The sequence below is a fragment of the Falco punctatus genome (assembly GCF_963210335.1).
Source record: "Falco punctatus genome assembly, chromosome: 6".
NCBI lineage: Eukaryota > Metazoa > Chordata > Aves > Falconiformes > Falconidae > Falco > Falco punctatus.
The window spans coordinates 42,540,953-42,561,070 of NC_137585.1; the positions used below are offsets into that span (position 1 = coordinate 42,540,953).

The 20,118-nt window shown below is 34.7% G+C and overlaps 1 protein-coding gene across 14 annotated transcripts in view; it reads left to right on the forward strand.

Annotated features, from left to right (window-relative positions):
• TMTC3 (transmembrane O-mannosyltransferase targeting cadherins 3) overlaps window positions 1–20,118 on the forward strand; it is a 59,204-nt gene that overhangs the window by 25,864 nt on the left and 13,222 nt on the right. For 8 of the 14 annotated variants that reach the window (XM_080394226.1, XM_080394222.1, XM_080394223.1 and 5 more), the window contains 7 exons: window positions 1,879–1,999; window positions 2,585–2,696; window positions 3,438–3,541; window positions 4,636–4,805; window positions 5,568–5,794; window positions 7,301–8,113; window positions 19,294–19,329. In XM_080394226.1, coding sequence (XP_080250352.1) covers window positions 1,879–1,999; window positions 2,585–2,696; window positions 3,438–3,541; window positions 4,636–4,805; window positions 5,568–5,794; window positions 7,301–8,113; window positions 19,294–19,329 — 1,583 coding nt within the window. Of the gene's footprint in view, window positions 1–1,878; window positions 2,000–2,584; window positions 2,697–3,437; window positions 3,542–4,635; window positions 4,806–5,567; window positions 5,795–7,300; window positions 11,323–14,462; window positions 14,553–15,048; window positions 18,655–19,293; window positions 19,330–20,118 lie in introns of those variants that run through there. The other 6 variants (XM_080394220.1, XM_080394218.1, XR_013929245.1 and 3 more) reach the window with 5 other exon arrangements.

Below are 20,118 nucleotides of genomic sequence, written 5' to 3' on the forward strand. Positions count from 1 at the left end.
CAAATAACAAGAAGGAGGTTCTTAGGATACCAGTGGATTATTCTGAGAGTATTATAACATTTATTTTATATATATATATACATACACGTATACAGATATATTTTAGGTATATTTTATTTTAGACATATGTATATAAGCATATATATATATAAAGTCAGACTGCACCAAACCTTTTTAGAATGTGGTATAATTTACATTATACATAGCTACAAAATAGACTTTACCTGTGCGCCTAGTAGTATAACCCATCTTTTTTCTGTAAAGAAACACAAATATTTTCTGTATTAATTTTAGACATTTTCAAGGATTAGGCAAAAAAATTTCTTGGCCAGATTTGATTTGTAATTTATTCAAAGGCGATTACTGACTGAAATTTACATAATGTGTGTATATCAGTCTGCAGCATATTAAAATCTTTTACTAATTAAATTTTTAGGTGCCATGCTAGGAGTGGACATCAGAGCCATTCAGTATTTGTTAAAATAAATAATTTTTTGGTTAATAGTTTCTCCATCGGAAATTCTGCTCTAAAAGCATGTTTTGCACCCACCTTTGTTTTTTCTGTTATTTTCTACATTGATCTGCACATACGTCCCTCTGACCTGGATGCATTTTTCTGCAACTTCATCCAGAAGTGATGTGAAAGAAAGCTAGGAACCAGGAGAAGATGGCTGGGGAGAAAAATCAGGCAGCAGAATCATTTACTACAAAAATATTGGGAATCCATACTCTAAAAAGTCTTATGAGGGAGAGAGGGCTTCTTGCTTTAGAAGTATGTGGAAAGAAAAAATCCTCATAGGGCTGGAGGGAATGTAATTACTGTATATGCCAGTTCTCTCTGACTGCTTTGCTAATATTTTAGAATTTCTGTCTTATTCTGCTGTTCTACTTTTTGTTTTTTAATATTTTTTTTAAACTAAACATGGTAGTCTTAAGTCTGTGGAGCATTTTGTATATCTTAAAAATGGAGGCGGGGGGAACAGGAATTTTCAGGTTTTATCAAACCCCTGTGAAGTACATAGTGGTGTGAACAGCTGTTGCATAAGTCAAGTATAAGAAATAGCTGGCAATGGTGAACAGCTGTATGCTCAAGGATGAGATTTAAAAAAAATATATATTCAGTCTTGTAGGAAGGCTACTGGTTGTTTATTAGATTTCAAAGACCAAATGACCAGCGTGTTAGAGAGTATGGGATTTTTTTTGTATCTGTGGTGGTCATAAAAAAATAAACTGCACAAAATCTAGAAGATTGTTCCTGACAATATTGCAGAGAGTGACTTCTGTCCCAGCTAGCAGCTTTAAAAATAAAATTGCTACAAAGACAGTAAACACTTTCCTATGTAGATACTACAGTAGCACTAAGATTTTATTTGCTTATGGAAGATTGGGTAGTCTCCACAGCAGACTTGTGTTAAGATGTGTTCTGCAGTGTGGGAAAGATTTGTGGTCTGTGCAGTAAAGAATTTGTGTGGAATTGTCTGATACGAGACAAAAGAACGGGATGATATTTTAGTTACGTTTTCCATTTTTCTAACATTCTGTACAGTGTTTTGAAGAACCTCACTGTTCGTGAGGTTCATAATCATGTTCATTGCCTTAAATTACAGATAAGCTATAACAGAAGTATAATTTTTGTACGTTTTTTGTTTATATTATGTGGATTGCATTTGTTTTTAAGTGAATTATATAATGATAATAGAAAAACAGGTAAATAACAAAATTATCTTGAAATTGAACATTATTTCCTTCCAGATGTTGGAGTGCACCATTCACAAATACAGTCCTCAGTTTATTTTCCTCCTAGCATATAAGATATTCTAGTATAAATTGAAATTGTTTGTATGCTTGTAATAAATCTTTGTTTGTTTTATTTTGTAGCGTGCTAAGAAAAATTTCTTGGGTTTGTTTGGCTGTGGTACTATTCACTCATGCCTTAAAAACACTGCACAGAAACTGGGATTGGGAGTCAGAGTACACATTGTTTATGTCAGCTTTAAAGGTACTGTATTCTATTTGAAAAGAATAATGAAAAATTTGTGCTGATGTTCTCAAAAAGCTGCAGTAGAGCATGATAAAAATGGAGAGAAACAATGCTTTTTTGCCACTTACTTCTACATTGACAGTTTTAACATCTAATTAGTTGCTTTTGGGAATGCTTTAAAAGCAATGTGATGCATGCATGGGAATTCATCTGCAAGGAATAGTAATTTTTTATTGCATTAAAGCTTTTGAATGTATTGTCTTATATGGATGAAAGCATGATGTGCTTCTGTACAAAAATCTACAGAAAGTTTGATGCATAGAATAATTTCTTCAATGTGCATATGACATGATAGAATAGTTTGTACAACATCCCATAACAATTATAATGAATTTTAAAATATTTGGTATTTCTAGGAGCAAATAACCAAAATAAATGCATGTTGAGCAACAAGTTCAGTGTACTCATTCAGTATACATATAGCAGCTTGATGAAATCTGACACTTGCTGTGCATTTTTACATCTTTAAGACAGTTGAAAGGAAATCAGTTGTTAGGTAATTTCAATTTAATACCTTATGCATTGGTATCTTTCCGGTTTTAGGTAAATAAGAATAATGCAAAACTGTGGAACAATGTGGGACATGCGTTAGAAAATGAAAAGAATTTTGAAAGAGCTCTGCAGTTCTTCATACAAGCCACACAAGTGCAACCAGGTAAAAGCTTCGACTAGCTGCCATTAAGTGGTGTCACTGCACTCCTGGTATTGCAGTACGCTTAGCTTACTTAAAAAAAAATTATCAATGACCTGTTTTTCTGCAACTTAACATCAAACAATGTCATACACTAAATTAATTGATCCATAGTTTTTGGAAATAAACTCAAAAAAAGTCCTCCAGAAAAGTTTCTGTCTATTAAAAGATGCAAAGGCTTTCAATTTAAAACTATTGTTTGGAACACATTCTTTCTGAACTAACTTGAACTGAAATTTTTTATGAAACATAATTATTACTTAGTTTTCTTATTTAAAAACTAAGGAGGTGATTTTAAAAAATAAAAGAATCTAGATAGTATCAAAGTGCACATTTACTCCTGTTGTACATTATGTGGCAAAATAAGTTCTACATTGTGCTGGACAATCCTTCCTTTTTCCTTTTAGAAGCCTAATAAATAATCTTCAATTTATGTGCCTCTACTATAGTAAGAGGTTAAAGATAGATACATGGAAATGACCTCTAGTTTTTTACCATTTCCCAAGTAACTTTATAATCAGTCTTTGATTCGTGGTTAAATTATTAGCTTCATAATTAAGATGAAAATTAATATAGAATTGGGTTTTGTTGTTGTTGGTCTTTATGCAGTACCTGTCCTTCACGCTAATCTGAAGGCATAGGTATTTATTTTCATGATACTCAGTGCATTGAAGTACTTGAAATTTCATTGTTTTCTTTATTAAGATGACATTGGTGCCCACATGAATGTAGGAAGAACTTACAAAAACTTAAACAAAACTAAAGAAGCCGAAGAATCATATATGATTGCTAAATCATTGATGCCACAGGTAATTAGTAACTTTATTTTATCTACCACCACAGGAGGGAACTCTTTCCTGTTGCTGTATACTTTAAAGATTTTAGAGGTTTTTTTAAAACATACCTATTAGAAGAGTAGGTCGTATACAGTCGTGGCTGTTGAAAATATGCTAACTGGGAAGTTCTTCGATTTAAGTTACTTCTTATCCTGCTGTGCGATTATTATTAATTTTTTTGCCTGTTTACGTTGAGTTTTTTTCTGAAATCGAAGATATAAAAGAAAGATGACTGAGTTTCTGATCCCTCAAGAGAAAGATTAAATACAGCATTGGAGGTGGGATAAGGTAGCTGCAGCAGCAACAAAAATACCTTTGCCTGAACATACTTGTAGAAACATTTGCCTTGTTACCTTCACCATTTGTTAAGTTACATTTGTACCTAACAAATACTACTTATTCTAGCTCTTTAGGAGAAAGAGTGGAATATTAGAGATGATATGAAGAACATATGAAGGTAACAAAAGCCATGGGTAAAATGAGACTGACAACAAAAATCAGCACCCCTGTGAGCAGGAATACCGTATTAAAAAGTTTGTGTTGTGAAACAGTTTGAAGATTCTAGTTGGATAAAGTACAAACAGTACAGTGGTTGCAATGTCATAGTATTTTTGTCATTCATGACTACTTTTCATCTGCTGTATCAGTGGCTGGTAAAATCTTTTTTTAGGCTGGAGGGTTAAAAACAGCAATGAAAATGTCAGAATGTCAGTTCGGCTTTAGGAAGTACTCTTTGTCTGAATGGGGAAAGTTTGGCAAGGTCTGTTTTGGTTTCTAATGGCTATCAGCATGAGCCCTGTAACATAGTAGCAGAGCTTAATTAACTGATATCTTAAAGGTGGTATCGAAGTCATCTATGCGGTCATAGAATTAAAGAATTAAAAACATTCTGTGTATATTTTGGTATAATTTTCTGTGAAAGAAGAATTGCTATTTGTAACCATTAAGAGCCTGCACACTAATGTCAAATGATACCCTAGAACAAATGTGGCAGAGTGAAGAGGAGATCTATGCTGTTTTTCATATTTTCATTCATCTGTGTTTGGTACATATATTCATTTTGACAGATTATTCCAGGTAAAAAGTATGCAGCAAGAGTTGCTCCTAACCATCTGAATGTTTATATCAATCTTGCAAATTTAATTCGAGCAAATGAATCTCGCCTTGAAGAAGCAGATCAATTATATCGACAAGCAATTAGTATGAGGCCGGATTTCAAGCAGGCTTACATCAGCAGGTATCTTTTCTAATTTTAGAGATACATAATTTTGAATAAACATTCATGTGTTTGCAGCGCTATGAACAGTATTTAGTTCATACAGTTGAATTAGCTGCTGGAATTGATTCATTTCCAAATGAGAACATGAAGATTCGGGGCAATAATCACTTATTCATTACATGCACTGTTGTTTTAAATTCCTGCTTCAAATGATGTTTCCACATAGCCTGTCTATTCAAACACGGTATTTCAAAACACTTTCATTAGATTTCTCTATGAATCTCAAATTTCTAAGCTCCTACTTCAATTCTGAATTAAAAAGCTTTTGGTTAGTCTGAACCATGGCACTGTCTTTATCCTTCTTTGTTAAAAGGTGGTCCAGAAAATGTAGGACTTAACTAAAAAGCACATAATAAAGCTAAATAGATTGAGAGTAATGTGGCTGTGGGCACTGAGGCTTCTATTCAGTATTTTGTTAGTTGTGATTCCAGGGAGGTGCAAAGATGCCTAAACTGAGACAGTATCAGGAACCCTGTATCACTTCTGTTTTATCTTTTGTCCTGCAAATGCATTTGTATACAGACATTTTGAGAGCAGAAAGCTTTGGGAGTGGTATGTAAAGAAGGTCCTATATTGTTTTGTGTTTAAAATAAACAAACAAGAAAAAATGCTGTTATTTTATATCTACTGACTACAAGAAGGCAAACTTCTAAAAAAGCAGTCAATTACTTTCATATTAGTATGAATAAAAGTTGAATGTTAAATCTGATTCTTCAACAGGGGAGAATTACTTTTAAAAATGAACAAACCTCTGAAAGCTAAGGAAGCTTATCTTAGAGCTCTAGAACTAGACAGAACCAATGCAGACCTGTGGTACAACTTGGCGATTGTTTACATTGAACTGAAAGATCCAACGGAAGCCCTGAAGAATTTCAACCGAGCACTAGAACTCAACCCAATGCATAAACTGGCATTATTCAACTCAGCGTTGCTAATGCAGGAATCTGGTATGTTAGTCATCCCTTAAAAATGTTGAGTATTCGCATTTATAGGATGCATACTATTTACATTTTTTAATTAACTGTTCTAGTTTTGGAAAGCAGAAGTTCGTAGCATCATCAAAGAAAAAACTATTTATTGTAATTTATTAGCAGTGTATGGAATTTGTGTAAAGCATACATATACCTTAGCTGATCAGCATCTTTAATACAAGTGCTATTTTACAATATAACATCTTAGACATACAAAGGATCTTCATCTTCAAACTTGTGCCTATATAATTTAAAAATGTTTCGTATTTAGTAAAATGTGTGTAGTATCTATGTTTTGCTTTTATATTGATACATTTCATTCTTGTCTAAAAAAATATAGCTGACTTCTGTGGGCCTTAAATGCAGTCCTAGGAAATTCTAATGTTTTCATAGGTTCTTCTGTAATACTGCTAATTAGGGTGAATGAAGTTGGATTTTCATCATGAGTTTATTTTTTCCTGTGTGTAGCTTCTAGCTGTATGGGTAAGTGTGAGCCTTGTTTGAATTCAGGCTGTTGCAGAGAATTTGGCAAGTGACTAAGTAAGGTTTGTTTCCTTTTTGTTGGGATAGTAAACTACCCTTAAGAAAGTGATAGTATGAAGTGTGATTTGAGCTTATGCAAATGGATTGTTCTCCATCTCTTCTCACATTATAAGTTAGGTAGTACAAGAAGTGCCTTGTTTCTTGTCTGTAGAAGTGCAAAGGGCTTCAAACAAGCAGAAGCATTAGCTATCTAGTATTCAGTTAATCATACTGGAAGGTGCAGCACTGTTTCGGGAGGTGAAAGCAGATGCTAAAATTAGCTCCCTGCTTCCCTATCCCTTAGTAAGTCTGTGCTTGGAATTCCTTACTAAAATATGTTTGCTGGAGTATTCAGAAAAATAACACAGACTACCAGCTAGTCTAGCTAATCCTGGTATTATCAGATAAGATTTTACTACATCTTTTTCAAACTTCGATGCAAATTAAATATGGGAGTTACATATTTTATTGTTTTGGTGTTAAAAGGTATTTTAGTCTGGCTACATCTGAAGTTACCCTATGTGATCTGTCTCTTAAACTGTCTAACAAAATGAGATTTTCCACTCCTAAGTTTGCCTCTGTGAGAGCTGGTTTGTCAGAACTGACATCTTTTCTGCATTCCATTTGCTCAACCATGCATGAAAATAATTTCTCTTAAACTTGTAGGGACACCTTTTGCATCTGTTATACTAAAGCTAAATATAATTCAACAGATTAATAGAATAATGATGCTGACTTTGGCTACAAGTCAACTGTAAGTGGTTTCATTCTGTAAAGAAGGTAATGTCATTTACTTTTCCTGTTACACAGCAATGAAAAAATGTAGCATTTTAAACTTCACTTTTACAGTTGCATAAAAGATGTTACATTTCAATTTGTATAAAAATTAGCCTTTTACAGGCCTGGTCTAAAAAATTATTCAGAGTAAATCTAGAATCAAATGTGTTTTCTGTCATTTAGGTGATGCTCGGCTTAGACCTGAAGCTAAGCAACGACTGTTACATTATGTGAAAGAAGAACCACAGGATGCAAATGGCTACTTCAACTTGGGTATGCTGGCAATGGATGACAAAAAAGATATGGAAGCAGAGGCATGGATGAAAAAAGCCATAAGGTTGCAGCCAAACTTCCGAAGTGCTTTGTTCAATTTGGCGCTGCTTTATTCTCAGACAGCAAAAGAATTAATGGCTTTGCCTGTCCTGGAAGAGCTACTGAGATACTACCCTGATCATACCAAAGGTCTGATTTTGAAAGGAGATATTCTTATGAACCAAAAGAAGGATATCACTGGAGCAAAAACATGTTTTGAAAAAATTTTGGAACTGGATCCCAACAATGTACAAGGAAAACATAATCTTTGTGTTGTTTACTTTGAAGAACGAGACTTAATAAAAGCAGAAAAATGTTTGGTAGAAACTCTAGCACTGGCACCTCATGAAGAGTATATTCAGCGTCATCTAAACATAGTTAGAAGTAAAATTGCATCACTCAGTGCTACGGAACAGTCATCACTTCCACCAGATGTGACTGCAACTGCAGGTGCAGAAGAAAAACAAAAATCATTTCAGAATTTGAAAGAAGAAAAAAATGGGCAGAAAACCACCCAAACAACAGTAGATAACAATAAAGGGCACTCAAAAAATAAGAAACGAACAGAGAAAAACAATATGGACAAAGAAACTCCCAAAAAATCTACAAAAGAAATCAAAGACATTGAGAAAAAGAGAGTTGCTGCCTTGAAGAGACTAGAAGAGATTGAACGTATATTAAATGGTGAATAGTCTTTATCATGTCACAATAGAAAAAGGGGAGAATACTATTTTTAATTATTGTTTAATATGTGATCCAATTGGAAGCTGTTCTCAGTACTTTGAAAACAGAAATAATGTTGACTGCATATCACTTAGCAAACAGCAAAAGGCATTACAATGCTTTATGTGAGAAAACTGCAATTTTGAAATGTGCGGGATGGGTGGGAATCAAAGGGTAAAGGGTTGAGAATAATCTTAAATGCAGAATCCCGATTGTTAGAAAGCAGCACTCATAAAAATCATTGATAGTCAGGGATATTCAGTAATGCTACTTGCGAAGAATCAGTGTAAGAACTGAATGGAGAATTAATGGAATAAGCCAGACACTGCTGCTTTCACCCGTATAAATCTGTTTGTAATAACATACTCTACATTTCAGTTGACACATTGTCGGTTTAAATCTTTATAGAGCTCATAATATGAGAAAAGAATATTTCTTTCCATTATTTGTTTCTGGAACGTAACAAAGTCATCAAAATGCCACTGGTTGTAGTATAGCAGGATGCAACAACACACTAAAATTTTCAGTTGCATTCTCAATATGGAATGATATAACTACTTTTTAGCTGTTCTTTACTTACAATACTAATGGTTTGTACTGTTTTACCTGATAGAAATTTCATGGTGCTCTTAAGATCTTTAGACTATGCTTTTACTTTTGAAGGAAATGTGTGTTTTTAATTCAACTGTCGATCATCTGGTTGTTTTTAAAAATTATATAAAAAAGGGTGGTTTTCTGACTTTTTCCCCAGTTCATTGGATGCTGATAAATGCACTTTTGGTACAATAACCAGTATGCTATGCAGTAGTCCTTGTTGACTTTGTATCAATGGCTGTGGATTGACTCCTTGGTGTAGTAAATTCTTATTTGTTTATAGCAAACTGGCTTTACTGTTTCTGTCTTTGGAACAGTATTTCTATTCTCATTACTTCTTACAACACTAATATAAGTAATGATTGCTGAAGGCAGTGTGATAATAAGTAAACCACTGAAATCAGCAGTGTTTAACACAAGGAAGTGTAGATAGTATCCTTCCAAATACTAAGTTCTATTGTTTTGATCCTTTGTCATGGGTGTGTGGTTTTTATTAAATATTTATTTTAACAACTAAAATATTTCCATTTACACTTTTCTGCTAATGCATTGTTGTTTTAATTTCTTATATTAAATGAAAAATCCTTGCAATTTCAGTGTTGCTTTTGTCCTTGTGCAATGCATATATTTTTGTTTAAATACACTATGGATTACCTAAACCCAGTGTTTTCCTTAATTGTGAGAAAGAAAAGTGTAAGAGCTGGGTTCAGTAATTAATTAATTAATCATTAAATCTAACTCTTAGTCTTCATGTTTTGTCTTATTTTGTGATGTAGAAGTATTCCTTAGCAACTCTACTGTTTAAACTTAATCCTTTCCATAACTGCCCAACTTTCTGCCTCAGGCAGTAATCCAGCTGCAAGATGTAATTTATCCCTGTGGGAGGGATTTTACAGGGCTGAAGGCCTTGCATGGACCTTTTCTTTGTTATCTATCAGTTGTAATGTTACCACATTTGCTTGCATGGTAGTAACTGGGGAGGGGAAAGGGAAGTGGGTTTTTAGAAACATGATTTAAAGCTGCAGAAAGGAACAGGTACGTGGTGTTCAGCTGCTCTTTGGGCAAAAGTTTTAAGTGCTGCTTGTAATGAAAGTGCTCCCGGGAATCTATTGACCACACCTTGAAAAACACTGTTTTATCTTGTCTGTGAATAACTGGGATACTTGTAGCTAAAATAGCTGGTATGTTGTAGAAGCTTTAACTTGCATGTTAAATCTTCCCTCCAAACCTTTGTTTTGTGAAAGAGTTAGTCATTGTTCTGGGCAATACAAAGGAACGTTCATTTGAAAGTGGAAGGAACTAAGTAGTAAGAAAAATTAGTTTCTGACGGAGCAGGCCAGAATTCTCCTCTCTTTTATATCAAGAGCTCCCAGAAACTCATTGCCACAGCACTTTCATTCAGTCTGTAAAATGAAGATGGGAGGAAAGGCACATTCTCTGCAGTTGAGCCTCTGTCATGCTGCTCTCATCTTGATGATCCAAGTATTTTTCCTTATGGACTAGGAAAAATTGTTACATTCATTGATGCTGAGGGGGAGGATGCCATCACGTTTAATTAACTGAAATCATCAGACTGGTGTAAACTGAAGGATTCTGGAGGTAACTCAGTTATTAGGCATTATGCCCCTTTTGTCTCCTTTAAAGAAATTTTAGTGAAAACAAGTATTTTGACTAATGTCAGTGTGCTGTGTTTGGTCTGTTAAGATGTGTCAACCGTTTTAGAATCATACTCATGGGAAAAATGGTTCAGTATGTTGAAATGGCATAACTTCTGAAAAGTTATCAGAATAGTATTTGCTCATAGGAAGGCTGTCAGAGGAAATAATTTTGGCTTTGTCTGTTTGCAGATAGAACAGAGTTATTGACAGGTGGTTTCCCCTTTCAATTCAACCTGTCTTTTCTCCTCTCCCTGCCATCCTCATATGCAAGAATACCATATATGCCATCCCTCTTCAGAACTCCCGATTTCACTGATGTGCATGAACTGGGAATTTCTAAGGATGGGACCAGCATACTGAAATAATTTGTAGCCCTATTCTCATACGATGCAATTGCTGAAAAAAACCTGAAGAGATGTCTTGTATCACCTTTGCATACATACACAAACTGTTCAAATTTACATACACAGCTGTAATAAGCATTTTGAAGCATTATACACATTTGTGCATATAATTCTAGTGCAGACTCATGCATTTTTCAGATTAATTTTTGGATCTTTTGCAGGTGAATATGGTCATAAAAGAGAGGTAAATGTGTAAATAAAGATTAGTTGGGTATGTATGCATGTAGTTGGAACAACTGCATGCTTATGGGTAGTGCCGTTGCAGAAGGACAATGTGTGCGATTGTAGATTAGAGTATGGAATTTTTTTGGTTTTACACATGAAACATAAGACTTGGTTTTCTAAGTATTGCAAGTATTCTGTATTTTCTGAGTATTCTTTGCATTGCAACCATACGTGCAGGATATATGTCTCTCTTGCAGATGGCCAGAAGAAACTATATACCCATCAACAAACAAAAAGCAATGATGACAAAACAAAAACAAAACAAAATGCAAAAAAACCCCAAACCAAACCAAACCCAAAAAAAATCACAGAACTTTCTGCATAATTACCCTGAAATGGGAACAACATAATAAGCTATACAACTTTCTTGGGCTAGGAAGCAGTTCCAGAAAAACATCTATAGTCTTCCCTGGCACAGTGTCATACTTTCAAAGATTTCTATAAGGAAAATTCAACATTTTAGATACCATGTACTCTGAACTAAGGAATTCTGTTTAAAATAATATAATGTTACTATTCCAGCATAATGCAAACTGCTAGCTGCTACATCTTCACCAGCGTAAGAAATATAAGAAAAAAAAAAAAAGTGAGTAAAAAGTCCTGTTCAGCTGGTGTCTTCCCAGTGCTTATAGAACTGAGAACTCTTGATAAATGTCCATACAGAAGCACTAATTTTCATTACAGTGAGTTTAGAGGTTACATGCTTAGTTGGGTGAGTTCAGCCTTTTTCAGATTGGACAGAAACAGAGAAAGAAATGTTTGTGAGGCTTTGCATGCCAGACTACAGCCTGGTATTGTGGAAAAATGTATACATACTTGCCAAAATTGTAGTTACTCTTAAGTCAACGTAGCAGACATAGGTGTATTTGATATAGTTTTGTAGGGTGATACAGCTTACAAGATCTATATGAGGTAATGAATTCTCTGTCTTTTCTACGCTGTAACTGTAACAAATACGAAACCTTGAAGGATTCCAAGTAGAAGTGAGCATTAAAATAAAGCATGTCGTTCAGATTCCCTACACCTATTCAGCATATATGTTTGTTCCTTACATTTAATTATCAGGGTATTGTCTTTTAAAATACGCATAGCAAGGTATTTTTAATTATGTGTGTATTCATCTACGCACAATGAGAGTAGGTGGAGGAGGAAAATACAACAATGACAGGATGTCTTGCAAAAAGTAGAAGTCATAAATCTTGATTTTTAAAATACCATCTTGAACATACGCTCACATTTATTTCATTTGCAATTGTTAACCCAGTCCTGCACTTGTGTTGTATGTGCTCAGCAATGCTGTAGCGCTGACTGCCCAGTACAGAGGGCTCAAATGAGACTGTGACAACTGGTACTTAAAGAATGGGGGATTAGTTCCTCTCTCTCCTCAGGCTCAAGCTGAATAATTGAGGCTGGCTTGCTTGTTTGTGCGCGCTGCTCATTTAATCTACAGGGATTTCAGACACTAGGGATGACTGTCTCAGTTTGCAAGATACAGTAATTTCTCTGTCTAACGTGTGCTTTCTCATTAACAGACAAAGATAGCATGATGGTATTGGGCATACCTGAAAGCTGTAGAGGAATTATAGGAAATGTTAAGTGTTAGTGAAATCTAGTAAGATAGGTATGTAATAACTGCTGTGGTCTGAAGTTATGCAAAAATATGGCAAGTCTTATTCAGTTAAAAAACCAAAGAGAGCAAATGATAAAAGAAGTTTAAAAGGAGCTTGCAAAACAGCCTTTCTACCCTTTTGAACAAGTTTCAGACAGGTCTGGAATGCTGGGTTTTCTTCAGCCTCTATACGTAAACATTTATCACCAGTATAAATAGCTACAAACAAATAAATAGAGACAAAGGTATGTGAAAGCTGAAAATTCATCAAATACTGTGCAGGAACATAAAAGATGATGAATGGGTAGTATTGCTTTAGATGTATTTATATGAGAGGGTTTGCATGAAGTTAAAAGTATGAGCAGTAATGAGTGTTTGTTATTTGGAAGTCATACAACATTTCTGCCTCTTACTTCAGCAAATATAGTCAAGGTCTTAGTGCAAATATTTAGGTTTAAATTTACCTTTCCAGGCATATTCTTTCAGCTGTTTTTATAGATACTGCAGAAGAACTAATTTGCTAGAATGTTAATGAAAAGCAAAAATAAGGAGCACAAATAAATTTTGAGAATAATTTCCTTCTGATCAATGTACATGAAAAAGTATATATTTGAACAAAAATATGTCTTGCACAAGGATAAAAGCTACACTGAAATGGCAAAGATTAAGAAATTAAAATGATGCATAAGAATTTTCCAAGGATTTTCCAATTATTTGCACTGGTTTATCTTGTGATAAAAATAACAAATGGAACCCTCTTTCCATTGACTTTACCTTTTGATTATCTTGCTGTCTGTAAGAATGAAAAAAACATAAACCAGAAAGCAACTGAAATGCAAGAAGACAACTAGTTTTTTTTGTTTTAAAGGTAAATACCAAACACTGTATCTTAGGCTTTCTAGTGTCTGGGTGTCCTAAGAGACTTCTGACTAATGAGGAAATACAGCAAACTTAACTTATCAATTATTGACCCTCTTGACTTCAGAGTTTAAACAGCATTTCATAAGGTTGTTTTTAATAGTATAGTGTTCCTTCTTCATCTCTAGACAAAATGTTATAAAGGGATTGAAGGTGAGACTGAATTTCAGTAGCACAGTTTCTGCATTTCTTAAATACATTTAGGTTTTCTTTTGTTCTCTTGTGTTGTTTTTTTTTTGTTTCTGTGGCAGTGGTACTTTCTCACACTGGCAGTGTTCCAGGACAAAAGGCTTTAAAGAGGAAAAAGGAGAGGAGCTAACTGAAGGGATTTAGGTCTTTGTATATATATTACTAATAAGCCTCTTCAGTGTTCTGTTTTTTGCTTTTGACTTAAATATATATTTATAAAATATGTATGTATTTAAATTGCATAAGCAAGTCTTTGCTAAAGAACTGGAACACAATTATTTCAAAATTCACTAGGAATAGTGTTCATTTCGCTTTATTATTGAAAACTATTATTATTGCTATTTGGAACAACTATGCAGAAAAATACCTACAGGCAGTGATGACCCGAGTTACTGCTTCAGATTATTACCTGGTATGAAGCAATTGCATAAATCACACAAATGATCAGCTAAGTGCAGAGGCCTACATAAATAAATCTATAGAGTTGTATAATATGTAGAACATAATGCCACATAAGTGAATTTTGTTGTTTTATCTTTAAATGATTTGGTTTATTTATTGCTCAAGATCTGGCAGGGTTTTGAGAACGTAGTAGTTTCTGCTTCCAGGGGCAGCAACTCTGCAGACTGTTGTTCATCTGCTGTCCATTAGCACTTCAGAGGTGAAGGCTGTTATCTTTGTACTTGACCTCTTGGTAAATGTCTTGTTAAAAGGAGGAGCAGAGGGTGGAGTCAACAAGCTAAACTGGGACAAGATTTCAAGATCCTTTGATTTTGATTGTATCAAAACCAGCTGATCTGTGGGTAAGGATGAAGTTAGCTATCATTGTTCTATATTTCTGTCTTACACTGAGCAATTTAGAGTCAGTCTTCCTTGTAGTCCCAGTAGCAACTTTGGTACAGATTGGGCTAGTAAAAACAGAAATCTTAAGCAGCAATCCAGCCCAAGTTCTCCATATGACAGGATAAATTACGGTGCTGTGAATAACACTGCTGGAAGATGTGGCCTCTGACCTCAAAATCTTATCATCATAGAAGTATGTGATGATCTAAACTAGGAAATAAATTAAAATGACGTTCCCATTATATATTGGGGACTAATAATAAAGTATCTAAGGTCTTAGAAAGCTTTTGAATTCTACTGAAATATGATGATCTTTATAACATCCCTCCAGGACTGCAGTTTTCTTCTTAAGAATTTACTGCTTTTCTGCGACTGCATAGTTGGAGGAAAAATGGCAATTTGCTTTTAAATGTTAATGACAAATCCCATACTCACAAATTTTTAATTTTAATTCAGGGTAATTATATGCATACATCCTGAAGAACCTGTATGTAGAATTGCAACGAATACCGAAAGCCCTGCCAAGGCAACATTTGGAATATTGCAGGTACAACATGACTGGGAAAGGTTAAGGTGGGGGGGAATCATCCAAGATTTTTGAACACAAAGATACAATCAGTTTACTGGGTGCTTGAGTACATGCTAAAGAAATATCACCTCCAACTTGGTTTTCACTTGTCTTTTTCTAAGCATCCTCTTTCAGAGACTGGAAGTGGGTTACAGAGTCTAATTCAGTGCAGCTGCTCTTAGAAGGAATTCCACTGTGTGCCGAAGGTGATTGAGGCTGTAGCATATGATGTGTGAAGAGAGGCTGAAGAATTTGATTTTGTTTTGCCTGAAGATGCATATAGGGACTTCTTACTGGAGTCTTCAACTCTGTAGGTATTTGCACAGCTGGAGCCAGATTCTCCTTGGTGATGCATGGCAAAAGGTAGGGGACACAAGCTCCAGCAGGGGAAATGATAATTCAATGCAAAAAAATAATTCTTCTCAGCATTCCCATTTGCAGATGATCACACTATTCAGAGGTACGTCACCCCTTTGGCATATTGCCTGCTTCAGGCTTTTCAGCAGTCATGTCCCTGTGAGAACAGGACGTTACTGCCCAACCACTTTGGTTGAAGCAAGTCATTTTACTGTGGCAGATACCGTTTGGGCTGACTCCAGGCATACACAGTAGAATTCGAAAAGGTACAGAGAAGGAGAAGAGTAACTGAATTATTGCAAAGGTATTGCAAAGGTCATGCATTACTTATGCAAGGGTTTTACAGGGTAGAAGAGATCCAGTAAAGAATCATGCAATTTACAGTAAAGGTGAACAGGAAGTGACTTTTCTTTATTTCTTTTAATACCAGGATGGGGGACTTAAGTGAATGAAGACTTTGTTGGTAAAAAGGATGTCTTCACAAATTGTGTCTTGCAATAAACAATCACATTTAATTACGTTGTGGTTGCTGAGGTATAAAAGATCCCAATAACCAAATAGTTACACTGATGAAATTGAAGATGTATGAAATATCATTAAACACAGATAAATAGATGCAACTTCTGGTTTAGAAAGATCCTTGTGTGCAAACTCCCAAAACCTGGTATGATATACAGAGAGAAAAAACCACCATGTACCTGCACGATTCCTAAACTTTATCCTAAGCTCTTCCCCTAAACATTTGGCAGTAGACCCAGTCAGAGACTCCGTAGCAAGCTAAATGAACTTTGTCATAAGAAATATTATTCTTAACTTCAAAATCATTAGAGGAAAAAGTAGAAAAGTTTTGATTGCAGTAACATAGAATGAACAATTATGTATTGTAACCCCAGGTTTGGATATATAAATATAGATGAAGATCTTATCTGTAATGTTTTTGAACAGATAAATGTTATGGGTTCTTCAGCTTTGCAGATACAGGTAGGGAACAAATGCTAAGAATATGGTAAGGCATGGATATTTGTATGTACGCTGGTCAGCAAACTTAGTTGGATAGGCTGTGAACCTGAAAAAGGTGACATTAATTGAAATGAGTTTTGATAAATTGTGGAGTATTTGAGAGGATCTGGGAGTAAAAAAAAAAAACACAAAACAAAAAAACCAGTTTTGAGGAAAAAAGCTTCAGAGTGATTTATCTTAAATTAAATGGAAAAAATAAGTAAGCCTGTTATTCAAGTCTGGTTTTGCAAAGGGCAGATTTTTATACACAAATGTGCTAAGATAATTAAAAGGATAAATTAAATATAGAGAAAGGTAGAAGTAAAATACCATAAAGTTCTCTATGTAGATTGAGATGCTATTTTATAGTTGAATTTACAGGTGAAGATAGCATTTGATACCATCTTTCTGAAATTCAGCTCTGGAGAAACTAATTTCAACTACAAATTACAAGAATTAATGGAGTTATTGGAGGGTGGATAAAAGCTATCCAAAAGGGAAAGAGCAACAGGCAGCCCTGCAGTATCTGGTAGCACAGTAGTTACTAGTGATGTTCCTAAAAGAACTTGGCACTGAACTTTAATATGGTCAATAATGGCCCTGGTAGAAATACAGTAAAAATGGTGATTGTATCTGTTGCCAATATAAATCTGTAAACACTGTAAATGCAGGGTAGGGTATTGAATAAAAATCATTTGTTAGGACTGGATTAGTAGAAATGGGATGAAATTCAGTAATATAAGATGATGCACCCTGGCATGGATATCAAACTTCTGTAGAGAGCTAGAAGTTTGCAAAGAACTAAGGTGGAAATGCAGTTGGCTGTTCTGCATAACAACAAGGTTATAAATTGCTGAAGTCGTTTAGCCAAAAAATGAGCTGACTGTTGAAAAGGTAACTCCAGTAGAAATAGAGGTATTCTTACTACAAGACACTGGTGATGCTCATCTGGAATACTTACTTTGTTTTTATTACACATGTCCAAGATCAATAAATTAAAAATCAAACAATTTACACAAAATCTGTCTGGATGGGTAGGAAAAGCAGGGGGTTTATCTTCTGCAAAGAGCTAGAGCTTGTTATCTGAGGCTAAACAAATGTGGTTATCAAAATATTCAGTAGGAGGATAAAAACTGGAAGAAAAATTGCAATTTAGTCTAAAAGCAATGTTTGTATGAGAACAAAAAGGGAGAAAACAATTATCAATAAACTTGGGCTGGAAATGAGGCAAAAGGTCCAGTCTCTACTAGAACAACATATTTAGGGACTATCTTTAAAGGAGAAGCTGGGGGGTGGGGGTGGCAGGGAGGCAGGGAAAAAATGTTATTTTAAGCTAAGGCTGTGAACAGTTTTCAAAGGGAATGCATTAAATGCTACCTGTAATAATAAAGAGCTACATTTTGTGACCCAGGATGTTCATTCTAATTTTGTGCTTCCTTAAAACACTCTGAGGTAAGAAATGGTAGGAATTTCCATCCCATTTTCTGTTTATTTTAGAGTGTATGTTTAAATTGGAGATACTCTTGTGAAAGTAACAATGCCTATAGAAGACTGATGGTTTTTGCATATGAAATCTTTCTGCACAGAACAATGCAACATTAGGTTATATGTTTTCAGTGGTTATAATTTTACTGAGATCTTGATGCAGTAGTGAAAATAAGTTGTCTAAACTTGCATGTTTATTTTCTTCCTGAATTACTTTGCCATCTTACTCCTTTGAATTAAGAAGCTCCCACTGCAGGTTAAACAAAGGAACTTTTAAAGAGCCAGCTGAATGATGTTGAGACAAATCCCTTGATGTATCGTCATGTGTGCTGAATTACTAGTGTAGTACATGGGGGAGGGAGTACATGAAGTGACTGAAAGTTTGCAGTAGAATTCAGTTTTTCTGAAGATGCAAATAGTGCCTTTTTATACATGTATTGGAGATGGTAGTGAAAGCCTTAACAAAACATTGGAGTGAATCAGTATTGTGGGTAACATGAAGTTAGGGAAGAATAAGCTATGCAGATCTCTCCCTCCCTTTTCTTGTTTCTGTGCCCTCTAGCTTGTAGGCCAGGATAACGCGATTTGCTACATGTCGATAATAACAGTCAAAATTAAAAACTGTTTATAAATAAAAAAGAATGGAAAATGCATTATTTTGTACTATCTATTGTATTATATTATATATGTACCAATTTATATTACATTCCTGTTTTTTAATGTGATATATAGTTCTGACTTTCAGTCTATATGAAAAGTAAATCATAGGCACAGGATTGTCTTCTAAAGGCATTTTAACTGGTTAAGGTAATAAAAAAATACAGAACAAAGGTAGGAACTACTTTATTCTGTTATTCAGGAAATATGGAAAAAGCGGTTGATGAAATAATTTGTTAAATTTAAAGAAATATAAAAAATATTTCAGATGCATCTTTTACATGTCAAAAAAACCAAACCAAAACAAAAGCAAAACCAAAGCAATGAATCAATTATAAGATCACAATGAAGCAATGACAATACCAAAGAACACAGAGAATGTATGCTTAAAAATAAGATTAGGTCCTTGAGTTTCCAGGGTTTCTTTTTTATAATTATTGAAGAGATTTTTTGGAAAATTTAGTCTGATCCTCATCCAAACTTCTTGTGTGTCTTCCTTTTGTTTCTGAGAGCATGACAATCTAAGGGATATAATTGCATTATGCTAAAATGAATAATAATTGTGTAATTCAGAAAAAAGCCAAATGTAAACCTAATTATCATAATTTGTTATTTTATTTCCCATTGGTTAACAGGTTCTTCCAGCAGAAGTCATATATTTGAAATGCCAGGTGAGGGTCTATCTTGACATTTTCTAAGAGGCATAAACGCATTTTTATATTTATACTGAATCAATGTTATATAGTCTTTATTAAAATTTTAGCCTTGTCAATTTTTATTTAAAAGTGTTTCCTGCTTGTATTACAGTAAAGGTTTGACGCTGTAATGCTAAAAACTTTGCTCACCAATGTGCCTTGGCACATGCATGAGAAGATAGGTGCAGGCAGCCCTGACCACCTGCTCTGCTGCTGCTCTGGGGTGGCTGATCTCAAAGCAGGGTAAATCTCTGCAGGGTTGCGCCTAATTTAAGACATTTATTCTGAGCAGCAGAGGTTTAATCCAAAACCTAAGAGCATGTCCTAATCCTCATTCATCAGTGCTTTTTCAATGTTGAAACTCTTTTTTTCCGAGTTTACTTCTCGCCCCATGTCTCTACCCACTGTGCTGGTAGCCCAGCTAGCATGCTTCTGTCTTCGAAAGAAAGGATACAGACAGTTTATCATCCATCCCTGTTCAAACAACTATGAAAAGTAGATGTAGTGCTTTCTCAGATTTACCTTAAACAAAACCAGTTTACCAGACAGTTAATTTAAAAATCAAAGCAAAACAAAGGCTTTTTCTATTTTCTATGCTGTTGTAGCTTTCCCCACATTTTTCCTTCCCCTCCCCACTTAAAGAGCATGAGATTTGTTCTTCTCCCACCTGCAGTCTTTCCAGAAAGACTTGACTGACTTCAAAACTTTCACTTCCAAGAAGATATATGCTTTCACCTATTTCTGAGCAGCATGTGAGGTCCTTAA